Source organism: Haliotis cracherodii, unplaced genomic scaffold (assembly GCF_022045235.1).
Source record: "Haliotis cracherodii isolate W230 unplaced genomic scaffold, xgHalCrac1.p SCAF_8, whole genome shotgun sequence".
In the NCBI taxonomy this organism is placed as follows: Eukaryota; Metazoa; Mollusca; class Gastropoda; order Lepetellida; family Haliotidae; genus Haliotis; species Haliotis cracherodii.
The window spans coordinates 51823228-51838525 of NW_027266341.1; the positions used below are offsets into that span (position 1 = coordinate 51823228).

The following is a 15298-nucleotide window of genomic DNA, read 5'->3' on the forward strand; positions in this document are numbered from 1 at the left end:
GCAAGTCAGTGGATTACCTAAAACACACAGGAACATTTTTTATAAACCCTGTGACATGGTCTAGCTTCTTAGCTGGGGCTTTCCTTTGAATACTCTACAGAAGTCCCCTGGCTCCCAGAAGGTAACGCCTTGACGTGTGTGGAATGTCCCTAAATTATTTATATTTCTCCATTTATTTGGCTGCAGAACACAATCGACACAACACACTTTATAATGCTTTCTTAAGGATATGTGGGCGGTCGGGTAGCCTAGTGGTTAAAGCGTTAGCTCGTCACGCCGAAGACCCGTGTTCGATTCCCGACATGGGTACAATGTGTGAAGGCCATTTCTGGTGTCCCCCTGCCGTGATATTGCTGGGATATTGCTAAAAGCGGCGTAAAACCGTACTCACTTACTCACTCACTTAAGAATATGTGTGGAATGATGTAAGGTCAACCTTTCAGTAGGATGAACCACTCTAGGCTGCAGAGGCACTGACATTTTTTTGTGAAAACAAGGGAAAATAGATCTTCGATCAGTTAATGAGATTTGTAAATGAAGCATTTTTTTGTGCTGCATGCAATGGAAGGATTCATATTCGCATCTTGAACGTAGTCATTCTTAATAAAAAACAAAAAACAAAATAACAAAATAGAATATTGGTGAAAAACCACACTTCTCCAACCAAATAATTTAAAAATATGTTGATGAAAAACTCACTGATTATTTAATACGAAGGTCAAATATAAGATGTAAGATATAATGTGAAACAGATATAGATAGACTAGTGCTCGACATGAAAATCGGATCACGCAAACTTTCGATCCACTCATTTCGCCTTTAGAGCAAAGGGAGATAAATCACCTTTGGCAATTACCGACAGGTGGCGCTGAAGCACGCCCCGCTAACATGGCGGTACATTAAGTAGCGAGAGTGAAAAGCTCCGTCGAAATAGCGTTCTTGTTCAAAGCCAGGGGAGCTTTTTGGTGATACTAATGTATGCATTGACCTACACATATCTACACGTCATCAGTGTATTTTCAGTTTATGATCTTGTTCTAAGAAAACCGTTTTTGAGACACATTTGTTGCTCTACTGTAGCTTGACACAAATATGATGAGCCAAGCAGCTTAGGCAAGGACCGGCGGCGGATTTCAAAACACAGATACCTATTATGTTCATTCAGCTTCGCCGTCAGTGAAAGTGCTCAAAGTGACTGAAAACCTCGAACAAGTAGTAAAATGTTTTCAGTGTCTAGATATCATATTACAGTATTGTTAAACAAACTTGCATGTTCCATATTTCTTGAAGTTCCCAAGATAAACACAAGAGAATATTTCTTTCTTGAGTCGTACATAGCCTAAACTTTTTATGGACAAAATTGTCATCGTTGATAAGTTAGTATAACTAGAATCTGCTTTTTGAACATTACAATTCTGGTATAAAATATCGTTTTATGATAAATGGGGGTAGCATTGGCCAATAAGACCTTAATTGCTCTTCATCAAAGCATACATGTCAGATGATATACAGATCTATGCAATATAGTTTTTGAGAAAATATTTACTAAAGAATATGTTCGCCATTATTTTCACTCAAAGATCCAAGGGCTAAGGATAGAGTTGTGGCTAACCTACCCAAATTTGTATATACATTTGTATATGCATAATATGTAAAAACGTTTCATGTATCTGTAATTAACTTGAGATATACCTAGTTTATATATTGCTATTGGGTGGCAAAAACTTCCAGCTTATTGACATGAGTAAATGATGGATCCATCTTATAGACTTGAGTTATTACGGGTCCACCATATAACGTATCCACTTTAGATAAGGATGTTTGTAGCTTTCCATGATGCACAAAACTGATTCTCATAATATATCAAGTGTATATTTAAATAAAATTACATATCTGATAATCACTATCCAAGCTGAGTGGTATTATAACCAACCCATTGAGAAAATCTAACCCAATGATGGTTTGTATGATTTGGAGGATAGTAGTAATTAAATAACACAAATGCATCAATACCTATTAATGACAATATTTTATGAGAATTTCAATTGATTCTATCTTTAGAATAACTGTTGCCTTCCTTTTGATGTAAATGTCAGATTGAACTTTGCTAAGTTAAAAGTTAACTTGCAAATATATAGTGCACATATTTAAAAAAAAAATTGTTCATTTTACGGGGACTGTTAACCTGGGTATCATGCAGGGTTAGAACTAAACTCAAAAGCTTCACTAGCCCCGGTAAAGATAAAATGAGTAGGTAATGTTAAAACAATGGGGAAATTTGTACTAGCCTGAATGAATTTTTACTAGCCTTGGGGTAGCAGGCTAGTGTTAATTTCTAACCCTGGTTGTGGTACTGTGAGTTTGAGATAACATTTGATTTGTGTTGGAAAAGAAAACTATTTTCTTATTTCTTGATGATGCAGGAAGAATACTCTTTTTCGTTTCTTATGTTTCTAAGCTCTCTTTCAGGACTTGTGCAGGTTGATGTGATGGTCCCCCAGCGGTGAGATATGTGGGCCTTCTCACGTCTGTGAGACGTGCAAGGTAAGGAATTCTAAATTCACTGCAAGAGCATCAATAATCTTTCGACCATGGTCACCTTACAAAGTGATTAGATATTGTCATCTGAAAAGATTTTCTTCGTAAAAACATGGCTCATGTCATCATCAAGTTCATTTTCCTAGTGTTTTTTCCATATTCGACGTAATAAGCGCCCAGTTCGCTCTCAAAATTAGAAATAGGGGGCTCTTATTAGAATATAATTTTAGTGAGAGAAAAAATAGAGTTGAAAGATAGTAATTTTCGTGGTTTATGCTAAAAGTCAGAAATGATACAACAAAAAAATCTATGCATATTATACACGACAGATATATTTTCCAGAATTTAATTGCACATAGTTAAAGGTGCACATAAGACAAGTGTGCGTATTATACACGAATAAATAAGTGTACATTGATCAATCGAATAGCTTATAAACAAATATTGCCGTGGGCGCTTATTAGAGCGGGGCGCTTATTTCGTCGAATACGGTATTCACAATTTTTGTAACTTCGTATATATTGCATTAGTCGAAGGACATACTTTCATGTAAATGTAACTTATAAGACAATGAGGTCCATCAGGGGTTTGATGATCTGCACAGATCCCCTCTTATTCTTAATGCATGTGTAATTACTGATAACCTAAGCTTCAAATTTGATTGAAATGATTGATTGGCCAGCAGTTGAGTACAGCTCTGTAGTCTCAGACTGTAGTCTGTAGTTTCACCATGCATGTGAACCAAACAGTTTTCTTTCACCCCTGAGAAGATCCGGCTTGGAATTGATCTTCAACAACCCATCCTTGTCTTAAGAGGCAACTAATGGGATCAGCTGATCAGACTTGTTGAACTGGTTGATGCATGTCATCAATATCCCAGTTGCATGATTGGCTGGTCCAGACTGATTATTTACACACCGCTGTCATATAGCTGGAATATTGCACAGAGCAGCTCCAGACATCAAAACAAATGTTTCTTTGAAATTCACCAAAGTTGAACTGTGATTGTGTTCAGGATCAGCAAGGGAGATAACTATGGACAGCGAGGAGGAGCACGAGGGTGACCAGCACCATGCTGCTGTCACCTCCCTCACCGGCTTCCTGTTTGGCAACATCGATGAGAAGGGGGAGCTGGAGGAGGACTTCCTGGATGAGGTACATCTTCTTGATATTCAATGCCATTTTCATTGCAAATCTTGATAACTGATCTGAGTTAAAACTGGTCTTCATCAACCTTTGATTGTCATAACAGGCACCAGGATCAGTTGGTGAGGGTCATTCACTTGATTGATGCATGTCATTGTAACCCAATTGCGCCGATCGATTCTCATGATGCCAATCACTGGATTGTCTGGCCCAGACTTGATTATGTACAAACCACTGTCATATAGCTGGAATATTCCTGAGTGGACGTTAAATAACAAACAAGTATGCAAACTCAAGTCCTGGAAGTTGGACGACAGATATTGCGATAAGTTATGTAGAGGTGCTCTGGTCTATATGTTGTGGGTTTACTGACTGTTTGCATACAGAAAGAACAAGTTATAAGGGCCATTTTGGTCCACAGGATCTGTGTAATTTAAGAAATGAGAAACTTTTTAGAAATTGTTATGGAAGTTACTAAAATTACTGAATGACTTCAGTCACTGGTTCTCGCCCACATACTTTAACAGCATATATTCCTTGAAAATTAAAGAGGCACGGATGGCCCAGTCGTCTAAGGTGCCTTGATTCGCTGTGCAGAGTTGCGTCCCTTGGGCACACCAGAAACCTATGATTGTGGGCTCGAATCCCGGTTCGCCCCGATTATGTTTCTAGGTTTGTCAGCACCATACCCGTGCTCGTGGGTTTCACTGAAGCGGTAAACATCTGAGACCTGCATCACTTCGGGCTTTCCTCCCACATTAAGCTGACACGCCGCAATATAACTGGAATACTGTTAAAAGCGGCGTTAAACCCAACTCACTCACTCACTCACTCCTTGAAAATTAAATTTGCAATAGATAAATGTTTGTCAACTGCTGATGGCAGGTGTCTGTGAGATGCCAACAAACTTTAAAGTGTATTTCCTTCTCTACCCCTTGTCTCTATGTGCTTCAGTTAGTATAGGGTTTAAGGTTTGAAGTTGTAAAGTGCATCAGGGGTTGTGTGGTTCACAAAGATAGGTTTCATTCATGACCAACTCATGTTATTCCAGGACAAGCCGAATAGCGACTCGTGCCCCTTTCTTGGCCATTTTTGTGACCTAGTTCCGCATGTTCCGTCTTAGCGCAAACGGGCATACCTCAAACAACTGTCAACTCGTTTTGTAATGGTTCACATATATTTTCCCATATGGTATATATATTCCAGATGAAATTTAGCGAGTGGTGACGAATGAGATACTATTTACTGACAACTTCTTCACACATTAACTTGCTCACTACATGGTGCCTTTTGGTTTATCAGTGATTAATATACTTTCATTGATTAAATAATTAAACCCCTGGGGATTATTGTAATACTTTCCAAGCAACTGATGTTTGTCGTAAGAGGTGACTAAGTGGATTTGGTGGTCAGGTGTGGATCGATGCTCCATGTTCATGATGTCATTTACTGGATTGTATGGTCCCGACTTGATTATTTACAGACAGGTGCCTTATATTTGAAATATTGCTTTGCGTGGAGTTCAACAACAAACAATCAAAACAGGGCGAGGTTTGGGGTAGCATACAGTTTGTAGCCATAGAGATAATATCAGGGGTGAAACGATACAGCAAGGTCGCTATACATAGGTCATGATACGTTACGTATTGCGATTCACATGTTTACGTCAAATCACATGGAAATTTCTTGACAATAAATATTTCAGAGTAGGTTCAAAAAGGGAAAGCTTGCTGTAGACACATGTTCGTATGGGCTATTTTTAGTTGTGAACTTGAAACATTTTGTGATATCTGACTGACAAAAACACCAGGGTCTTGAAGCAAATAGTAAGTCATTTTTTTCAGCAAGTGTATCATATTGTATCGATACAAAAAAAGGTACAGTGTATCATATCGTCACATGAAAACTTATGATGTACCATGCACCGATGTATCGTTTCATCCCTAGATAATATAGCGTAGGGGTAGAGGAAGGATAAGGATTAGGTTAGGGGTAGCATGTCCAGATTGTAGCATGATTAGCATGATTAGGTTAGGGTCATCTTCCCGAGGCAAGAGAGTAAACTGACAATACAAGTCCAGTTTCAACCCTTGCCGAACTAGGCTGGAATTCCTGGGCTCGACCGTAGCGCCACCATTGGCTATTACCAGTTATGTCCCTTCTAAACCTGTCCTATGGACCAATCAGATTCCACCTCTCGTATCACTTGCGTTTGCTTCACACAAAATGGTGGCGCCCAGTCAGGATGATCTGATTGATAATCAAGTTCTATATCGTGATAAAACGGGTCTTACATCGCGAAATGCATCAAATCACGTCAGCACCTTGATTAAAAACATGAAAAGATTTGGAAAATATCTGCTGACAACGAGTTGCCAGTATACATCCTTTGCAACTCCTGCAGTCGACCTAAATCCGCACGGCAGTTTACAAACCGGATTTCGATTTCGGTGCGTGATTTTCATTTGACTGTGCATAGACTCATTAGTCCAGCCAAAATGTAACTCCATAATACCAGCCTAGTTCGCCAAGGGTGGAAACTGGACTTTTATAGTCAGTTAACTCACTTGCCTCGGGAAGATGGGTTAGGGTAAGCATGCCCAATTATATATACGTATTGTACATTATGACATTGGTCATTCTAGACTTGCTTAAAATGTTGGCCCCTGGCCCTCTTCACTACTAAATGTAAGGGCCAGTAACAGCCAGATATCATGTGGGTTCAAGTACTGTAAATCTTGAAATTAACGCGAGCGTGAATTAAATGCGAAAAATGTGAGTGGTCTTTGCTCGCTTTATTAAACAACGCATTTATATCAACAATAAGACATTTTGGATAGCAGAAATACCAACTCAGACACATGCTGAAAACAAACAACTATGTATTCCACATCAATGTTTATTGAGCAGCACTTGTAACAAGTATATAAACAATGCCATTCAAACACTAATTACATCCTGTGAATTGTCACTGCTGGGGTCAAGAGAAGAGTTCTACACACTTAGGTCATCAGTGATCACTGCAAGTCCAGACAGACGCAACCCATGCAACACGGTGTCTTTGTTCTTTGCGACTGCGTCAAAGGCCGACATGAGCTAGCGCGCATGTATTGTTTAAGCAGAAGAACTCTAATCAGTGCTAATGAGCGGTGCTATTTGGTGTGTGATTGGATTAATGTAAGCTAGGTTGGTTGAAGGTGAGGATTCTCCTGTAAACCTGACTGAGGACATTTTCTTCAGATATTAATCCACTGATGCTTGAGAGGATGGGGGTGTCGCATTCTTATTGAGTCACATTATTGACTAGGGGTCAGCGGTCGCATTCTTTTGGCGCCGCATTAAATTCACGATTTACAGTACTTGATCTGTCCCATCTATGACTCTTGTGTCAGTATTGCACCCATGAATCTCCCCAAATGCTGAAAGATCGTCATCTGCATCACTTCATGCTTTTCAACCCATGCTGGTCGAAAGAGGCAGATAAATTGGGTGGTCAGACTCGGTGACTTGGTTGATTGCATGTCATTGTACCCTGATGGCGTGGATTGTTGCTCCCATATCGCTAGATTCTTTGGTCCAGAGTTGAATATTTACTGGCTGCCATGATATGGTTTGAATATTGCTGAGTGCGTCATAAAACAAGAAGTGAACAAATGGACACAGTTGACATTTTGTAGATGTTTTCCGTTCTTTAAATGTCGATAGGCTCTCAAGATACAGGCTTTTAAAATTGGGCTTTAGCTTTCCATTTGCCTTTTTTAAGTGACATTAAATCTTGTTCATTATTTCTTTCAAAAAGTCGAAAGAAAAGTAATTTCTTTGTTATTTTTTACCAAGTCTACCCCATATTATAATTTTGGTTATGCTGAACCTGTTCACTATGTTTGTTTCTACTGGTTTTCCTGTCCTTGTAAAAGCTTCAGAACTGATTCATTTACCAGCACCCATTCCCTCTGGTTGAAAGCTTTAGGATGAGAGCAGACAGGGCTCAATGTAGGAACTTAATTTAACTTGCACCAGGCGCATATTGACATGAAAACCAAGCCGCATCAAACGAAACCAGGTTGCACCCTGGTCCCATAAAATTTATCTTATGTTGAAACAAAGGCCGGTCTCCTGTTTTTGTCACATATATTATTGATGCATAAAACATAATAGGAACATGTTCTCAGTTTGATAACGTCAAGCCTAAGAAAGCATGGCAAAGTACACATAACAGAGATTAGTGTTGTATTATGGGAAAAACACTTTCGAGACACTGAGTGTGTCGAGACACAACGATTTTGTGTGGACAAATAAGGGTTAGACACAAATTTAAAATATTTTCACAAAATTTGATGCATGTCAACGTAAATATTCGGATATTCGGATGCATTTTTCAATAAAGGTTGCACTTGTGCATGTTTTATGTTGCTAAATCGAGCCCTGGCAGATGGCCAAGTCAAAGGAATGCCAGTAATAGTTAGGCAATCTGTTCAAGGGTTTTGAACCTCAACCAAGTGGATTTGTTTTTTTGTTTAAGAAAACACAGGGTTTGCACTGAATGTATATTCTCCCTTGACCATGCTGACAAAGGCTTGAAAATGGATAATGTGCCTTGAATTATCCATCCACATCTCTGTCCCAAGTAATAAATCTAAATATGAAATACATCTCTTTATAATTTTAAATATGTTTAAAACTTTGAGGTAAACCATTGTATTCAACCTGTATATAGTCAGTAACATAGAGTTATCTCCCTTCCAAGCATGGTCTGCTCGTCTGGAGTTGATTATGCATCTGTATGCAGGGTATGGCCTGAAGCATATCACGATATTGCATGTGTTATGGAAATGTGTTTTTCCCACTCCGTTTCAATTTATATTTTTTTTCTAATTTCAGTTTTCTAAGTTGGATATAGGGGGCACGGGTGGCTCAGTCGTCTAAGGCGCTGCGATTACCTGTGCAAAGTTGATTCCCTTTGGCATGCCAGAAACCTATATTTGTGGGTTCAAATCCCAGTTGCTCTGATTATGTTTCTAGGTTTGTCAGCCCCATAACTGTGCTTGTGGGTATCACCGAAGTGGTAAACATCTGAGACCTGCATCACATCTAGCTTTCCTCCCACATTAAGCTGACACGCCGTGATATAACAAGAATAATGTTAAAAGCGGCGTTAAACCCAACTCACTCACTCACTAAGTCAGATTTGTAAAGTAAGTTTTGAAAAAAACGTCTGGCTTAAGATATTATTGGCTGTAACAAAATATCTTTTTCCAGGTTTTAGGGGGAGCCACAACTTTGTTAGGGAACTCCTTTGATTACCATCTTCCCAAAGCAAGGGAGTTAACTGACTGTTAAAGTCCAGTTTCCACCCTTGCCGAACTAGGCTATTACCAGTTATGTCCCTTCTAAGCCTCTCCTATGGACCAATCAGATTCCACCTCTCGTATCACTTGCATTTGTGTCACACAAAATGGTGGTGCCGAGTCAGGACAATCTGATCGATAATCAAGATCTATATTGTGATAAAACGGGTCTTACATCGCGAAATGCATCAAATCACGTCAGCACCTTGATTAAAAACATGAACAAATTTGGAAAATATCTGCTGACAATGAGTTGGCAGTGCACATGCTTTGCAAATCCTGCAATCGACCGAAATCTGCACGACAGTTTACGAACCGGATTTCGATTTCGTTGCACGATTTTGATTGGACTATGCACATGATGCACAGACTTGTTACTCCATAATACCAGCCTAGTTCGGCAAGGGTGGAAACTTTACTTTTATAGTCACTTAACTCTCTTGCCTCGGGAAGATGTTTGATTACCAGCCTGGCCGACCTTTTGAGGCTCATATTTTCTTTTTGTGAATTGTATCCAAAGCAGTTTTGTAAAACTAACTATCTGGAAGTCTTTTTCTCTTTGTTTTTCCTATTATTTTCAAGTCACCTTTGCGATATTAAAGCGTTAATATCCAAATCATATTTGTTTAATTTGGAAGTGGTTAATTCTTCTTTGGGAGTTTTTGCCCACATTTCCCATAGAAATGAGGTCCAGATGTAATGGTCTCTGAAAATGGCTTGATGAATCTCTGTGATGATCAACCTCAGATTCCCTTGGTCTATGCAGGTCACTATGGAGTGCTCCGTGGTCTAGTGGTAGAGCGTCCGTCCGGAGAGCGGAAGGTCCGGGGTTTGATCCCCGGCCACGTCATACCAAAAGACGTTAAAAGATGGTACTTGTTGTTACCCTGTCTGGCGCTCAGCATTAAGGGGCTAAAACAAGGACTGGTCGGCTTGGAGTCAGTATACTGTGTCTGACTGGGGTATTCATGTTAAACTGCGGCATGGTATCTCAGTGTGCTAGCACTATAAATCGGCAGTTTTCCGGACTAGTACAAGCAGCCACACAAACACACACGTACATGCACGTCGCTATATAAGTGCAATAATCTTGGACGCGACGTTAAACCCCATCTCACCTCACTATGGAGTGGTTCAATCTATCAACCCAGGTTTCATATTCAGCTCCAGGAGAGTTAACAATAGAGCCTTCTATGGACGACACAGTCACAGATCCATGCCACACCTTCTCTTAGTCTTGACAGTTTTGATTTGTTGTTGAAACATGCAAACAGATTCAAATACTGTTTCATTGACATGTGCATGCATGAATGGATTGGTGGAGTCTGTGCTAAGTAACGGTTAGACCAACCTTGGCTCATTTTCAGCCGAAATGTGAAGACCCGGAGTAGAAGAAGACTTAGGAACCCATCCTTGCTGTATAAGGCGACTATGCTTCTCGTAAGAGACGACTAACAGGATCGAGTGGTCAGACTCGCTGACTTGGTTGATCCCAATTGTGGAATTGATGTTCATGATGTGAAACTCTGGATTGTCTGGACTCGATTATTTACAGACCGCTGTCATAAAGCTGGAATATTGCTGAGTGTGGCGTTAAACAACAAACAAACAAATCATTTTCAGCCAATTTTATGTCATAATATGGACTATTTTTAGCTAAACTTACTAGAATGCAGGCCAAAGTCGTAAATGTGGAAGTCGTTGTGCAGAGTTGCATCCCTTTTCAATGTCAGGATCCGCTGGTTGTGGGTTTCAAATTTCTGATTTGCGTGATAGTTGGTTAAGGCAGTGTTAATCTCTACTTACTTATTCCATTGCTATGTTTGAGTTTCATCTTGCAAGTATTTCAGTATGTATATGTTTGCTCTTCAGGAATCCAAGAGACACATTGGTTCACTCAGTACACTGGGTGGCATTGGGTCGATGGTGAAGGAGCTGACTGAGGATGCCAGTGTTGCAGGGGACTCTGCTGGGGGCGGCGTCAGTGATGACAGTGGATCGGGTGGGTCCCACTTCTACAGGACCGAGTTCATCTGAGCATTGTTAGGTTGACATGGTTGAGGATGTAATCAGTTCCCTGATGTGGGATTCAACATATGTTCTGTTTTTGCAATGTCTGATAGCATGGATATTTTTACCTCGTTTTGACCATTTTCCTAACATGCTTAGATTCTCTCAAAAGCCTTATTGGGGCGGTCGGGTAGTCTAGTGGTTAAAGCGTTCGCTCGTCACGTCGAAGACCCGGGTTCGATTCCCAACATGGGTCCAATGTGTGAAGCCCATTTCTTGTTTCCCCCGCAATGACAGGCCTCAAAGTTGCGACTAACACGGTGGCCAATGCGACCTAAATTTCAATTAGTCTAGTGTCTAAAATTCAGAGGTAGCCAAATGACTACTTTCAAAAATATCTAGTGGTGACTAAATTCAATTGCTACACATATGTAGACACAAAAATAAACATGTCTTCTACTGATTGTTCTTGCAAATAATTCCTCTAAAGTCAGCAATGAACCGAAATGCATAAATATTAATGTAATTAGTATTTTATTTTAGTTGATACTTTATTGGATAAGCAAGGATATACCTATATAATCTAGTAACATAAATTGCATCATTGTACCAGTCCTAAATAACAAAACTCAATTACAGCATGTACAGTTTCCACTAATATACAATTCCAAGACTAGTACTATGACCTAGTACGTATAATAGTTATTTGATAAAAGATAATTTCAAATGCTTTTGGCTACCTAGAATATTGGCTTGACTTCTTGATTTTACCACCGGCTACCTGGAAAAAAATACTTGTAGCCATATGGCTAGTTGTTAAAAATTTAAACTTTGAGGCCTGCATCAAATGGCTGGAGTATTGGTAAAAGCGGCGTAAAACCATACTCACTCACTCACTCAAAAGCCTTATTTGTCTGTAAACTTCCTTTGCACTAAACAAACTGAAGTAGTGAGACTGGGGCATGTATTAATGACATTGTACATAATGATCTTAAGATTTTTGTGGTTGTCTTTCATGTTAAGCATTATGCAGATAATATTTGAATATCATTACTGACCATGTTTTGTTAAGTGTCTGTCTTTGTTGACATTTCAAACTGTTGACTACATATTCAGGATTAGCAACAGTGCCATTGCACTTTTGATTACTCATCAAAATTGCACAAATAAGATTAAGAACACAAACAAAAATTTCCTACCCTCAATTGTATTAACTAATTTCCACAATAAGAATGTAGGTTAATATTAGAAGACAATTATTACTTGTCTTTTCTATTTTGTTTCACTTTTACATTTTTCAGAAATATTTCTATCTCCACTGACCCTAATGTGCCTAATATTTTGAGAGAAAAAGTGTAATTTGAAAAAAGAGATCTTAGATGTGTCTAACGTAAGATCTGATGGTCACAACAGACTGGTAACAGACTATAAGCATTGACTAGATATGTATGTATATTGACTAGATCTATGTCTGAATGAATGTGATTGGATTACAGAATACTATTTGATGACTCAACATGTCAAGATTTCCATAGTCTAATGTTGATATTTGAGGGCCTTTTTTCATGTGTGTTGCTGTGTTTTTGTTGACAGAGGACTATTTTCAAAAGGCACCAAATGCTGTGGACTTCTCTGACATCAATGAGGCGGCTGAAGAGTCCTACGAGGAAAGCGGGGCACGGATGCGGGAGGCGATGGGGTCTTTCCACATGATGAGACATGGTAATATGTTACTGATGCTTCCATGTTGTAGGAGTTGGGCAGATCCTGTATCTGAAACATGCAGGTTAACCATGTGTTCACCTTTATCAAGTAGTTATATTGGTGTTCTATGCTATTTCCAGTTGGTTGGTTTGTTGGTTTGTTGTTTAACGATACACTCAGCAATATTCCAGTTATATGATGACGGTCTGTAAATAATCGAATCTGGACAAGACAAGCCAGTGATTGATATCATGAGCATCGATCCACGCAATTGGCATCAATGACGTGCATCAACCAAGTCAACGAGCCTGACCACCCGATCCCGTTAGTCGCCTCTTACGACAAGCATAGTCGCAAGCATGGGTTGCTGAAGACCTATTCTACCCCGGATCTTCACGGGTCTATTTCAAGTTGGACGAATATTACATGACACAGTATGGAATCTTGATATCAGTAAACATTTGTTTTGCCTGTTCTGCTGTTCTCTTGTGGCTCACCCTGTGAGAATTCCAGGCTAGAATAGGTCCCCAGCCACAAGAGCTGGTTGGTTGTTTGTTTGTTGTTTAACGCTGCACTCAGCAATAGTCCAGCTTTATGATGGAGGTCTGTAAATAATCGAGTCTGGACAATCAAGAAATTGACATCATGAACATCAATCCCACAATTCGGATATGATGACATGCATCAACCAAGTCAGCGAGCTTGACCACCCGATCCCATTAGTTGCCTCTTACGACAAGTGTAGTCGCCTTGTGCTGGTTGTAAGAGGTGACTATATGGATTGGGCGGTCTGGCTGTGTGACCTAGTTGATTGCATATCATTGCATCCTGACTGTGTGGTCCAGACTCCATTATTTACAGGCCGATGTCATAATGCTGGAATAGTTTTGAGTGTGGAGTTAAACAAGAAACAAGTGTTCTCGGCTGATATTTTGCATTTTATATTTTGTCCTGTTTAGAACAGGGTTATAATAGGCATGGGCAAGCTCTGTCTGGGAACTTATTGGTATCGGTTGATGAGGCTCAGAGACTTGGTTGATTGCATGTTGCCTGACAACATGGGATGTTGCTCTTGGAAGAAGCCCAGAATGGGGATATGGGAATGGATGCTGTCCGTCCGTCGTCTGTCTGTCCGGTCAAGTTTTGTTTCTAGAACAGAACTCAAAAACTATGGGAGATATCCTAACCAAACTTGGCACATAGATAGGTTGAATGTTGAACTGGTGCCTTTTGAAAGTTTGGGACTTTTGAATTAAATTTTTCGAGTTTCCATGGCAACAACTATAACTTAGGCTGAAAATGGTGGTAGTGCTTGTTTCTGGAGGAGATCTTAAAGAATACAATATTTCTTGCCTGGCACACAACAGGACATGTAATATTGACGGGGGATATGAGTATTTCATGCTTGTTATCTTAATTGTGGCATGAAAACCATGTTCATTTCATCACCCCAGAAACCTTATTCCATTGATTCTCACTTCTCTTGTTGTTAATTTGTCGACAGACAGTAAAGATGAAGATTACGATGATACTGAGTGTGACAGAAAGCTGATGCCGCCCCCGTCATGGCTGCCGGGCCACGGCATGTCCGGCCAACCAGATGGCCTGCATCACGACCCAAGTCATCTGTCACCCGTCAAGTCCACTCATAGCCCTGACAAGAGTTCTCCCAAGTCCGACTCTCTGTCACCAGGCTCCAAACTGAAGACACCCCTAGCAGACATGTTGCCCCCTCAACTGTCTGAGGTGGATGTGACCACTCTCTTTCCAGAGTTTAGGCCCGGCAAGGTATTACACTTATGGTCTTTGGGATGTTTAGTTCTGTTGTCTGATGGAGGTGGCAAGCTAGCCTTGTGGTTAATGCATTTGCTTGACACACCAAAGGCCTGGATTGAATTCCCCATATGGGTAAAATGTATGAAGACCATTTCTGGTATGATATTATATATATGCTGGAAAATTGTAAAAAAATGGGGTAAAACCATACTCATTCACTCACTCTGTTATCTAACAGAAAAGTTCCCCAGTAACCAATGCTTGTACAAATCGACTTGAATGAGGATTGGGTGTTCAAAAATATTGACCTGGCTCATTGTGTAATTGTAACCCATTTTCTTCGATAGTTGTTCATGCTATCAACCATTGGTTTTCCTGGTTCCGATGGATCAAACAAAGCAAACAGCTGAGAAGTGTCAGATTAAGGAATGGAAGCTTAGCTACTCAGTCATGCTACTGTGTTAGTCAGCTTGTCAAGGTTACATTAAAAATTTCCACAAAATGTTATTTGAGAGTACCAGAGCTCCAGATAAGCTGCATATCTGCGTAAAATACGCATCAGAAATGCAGAAATACGCAGTAAAATAAAATCCAAGCGTATCAGATACGCAACGAACATTACATATAAGCTACAAAAATAAAACTTGTGCGTATCATCAAAATATTGTGAAGTAACCCTGAGTATTCGATTAGCAAATCAGCAACTTATTTTGAAATTATCAACGGGCATTCTGTCAACCTTGCCAAACTCCACGATGACAGTTACATCATGATCA

General features: G+C 39.8%; 1 protein-coding gene across 1 annotated transcript in view; it reads left to right on the plus strand.

Moving 5' to 3' along the window:
• The first annotated feature begins 891 nt into the window (after positions 1–891).
• LOC139449689 (transcription initiation factor TFIID subunit 1-like) overlaps positions 892–15298 on the plus strand; it is a 76504-nt gene continuing 62097 nt past the window's right edge. Inside the window, exons 1-6 of the mRNA XM_071231189.1 lie at positions 892–976; positions 2470–2544; positions 3554–3693; positions 10905–11034; positions 12636–12764; positions 14251–14534. Coding sequence (XP_071087290.1) covers positions 3574–3693; positions 10905–11034; positions 12636–12764; positions 14251–14534 — 663 coding nt within the window. The 5' untranslated portion in view covers positions 892–976; positions 2470–2544; positions 3554–3573. The remainder of the gene's footprint in view (positions 977–2469; positions 2545–3553; positions 3694–10904; positions 11035–12635; positions 12765–14250; positions 14535–15298) is intronic.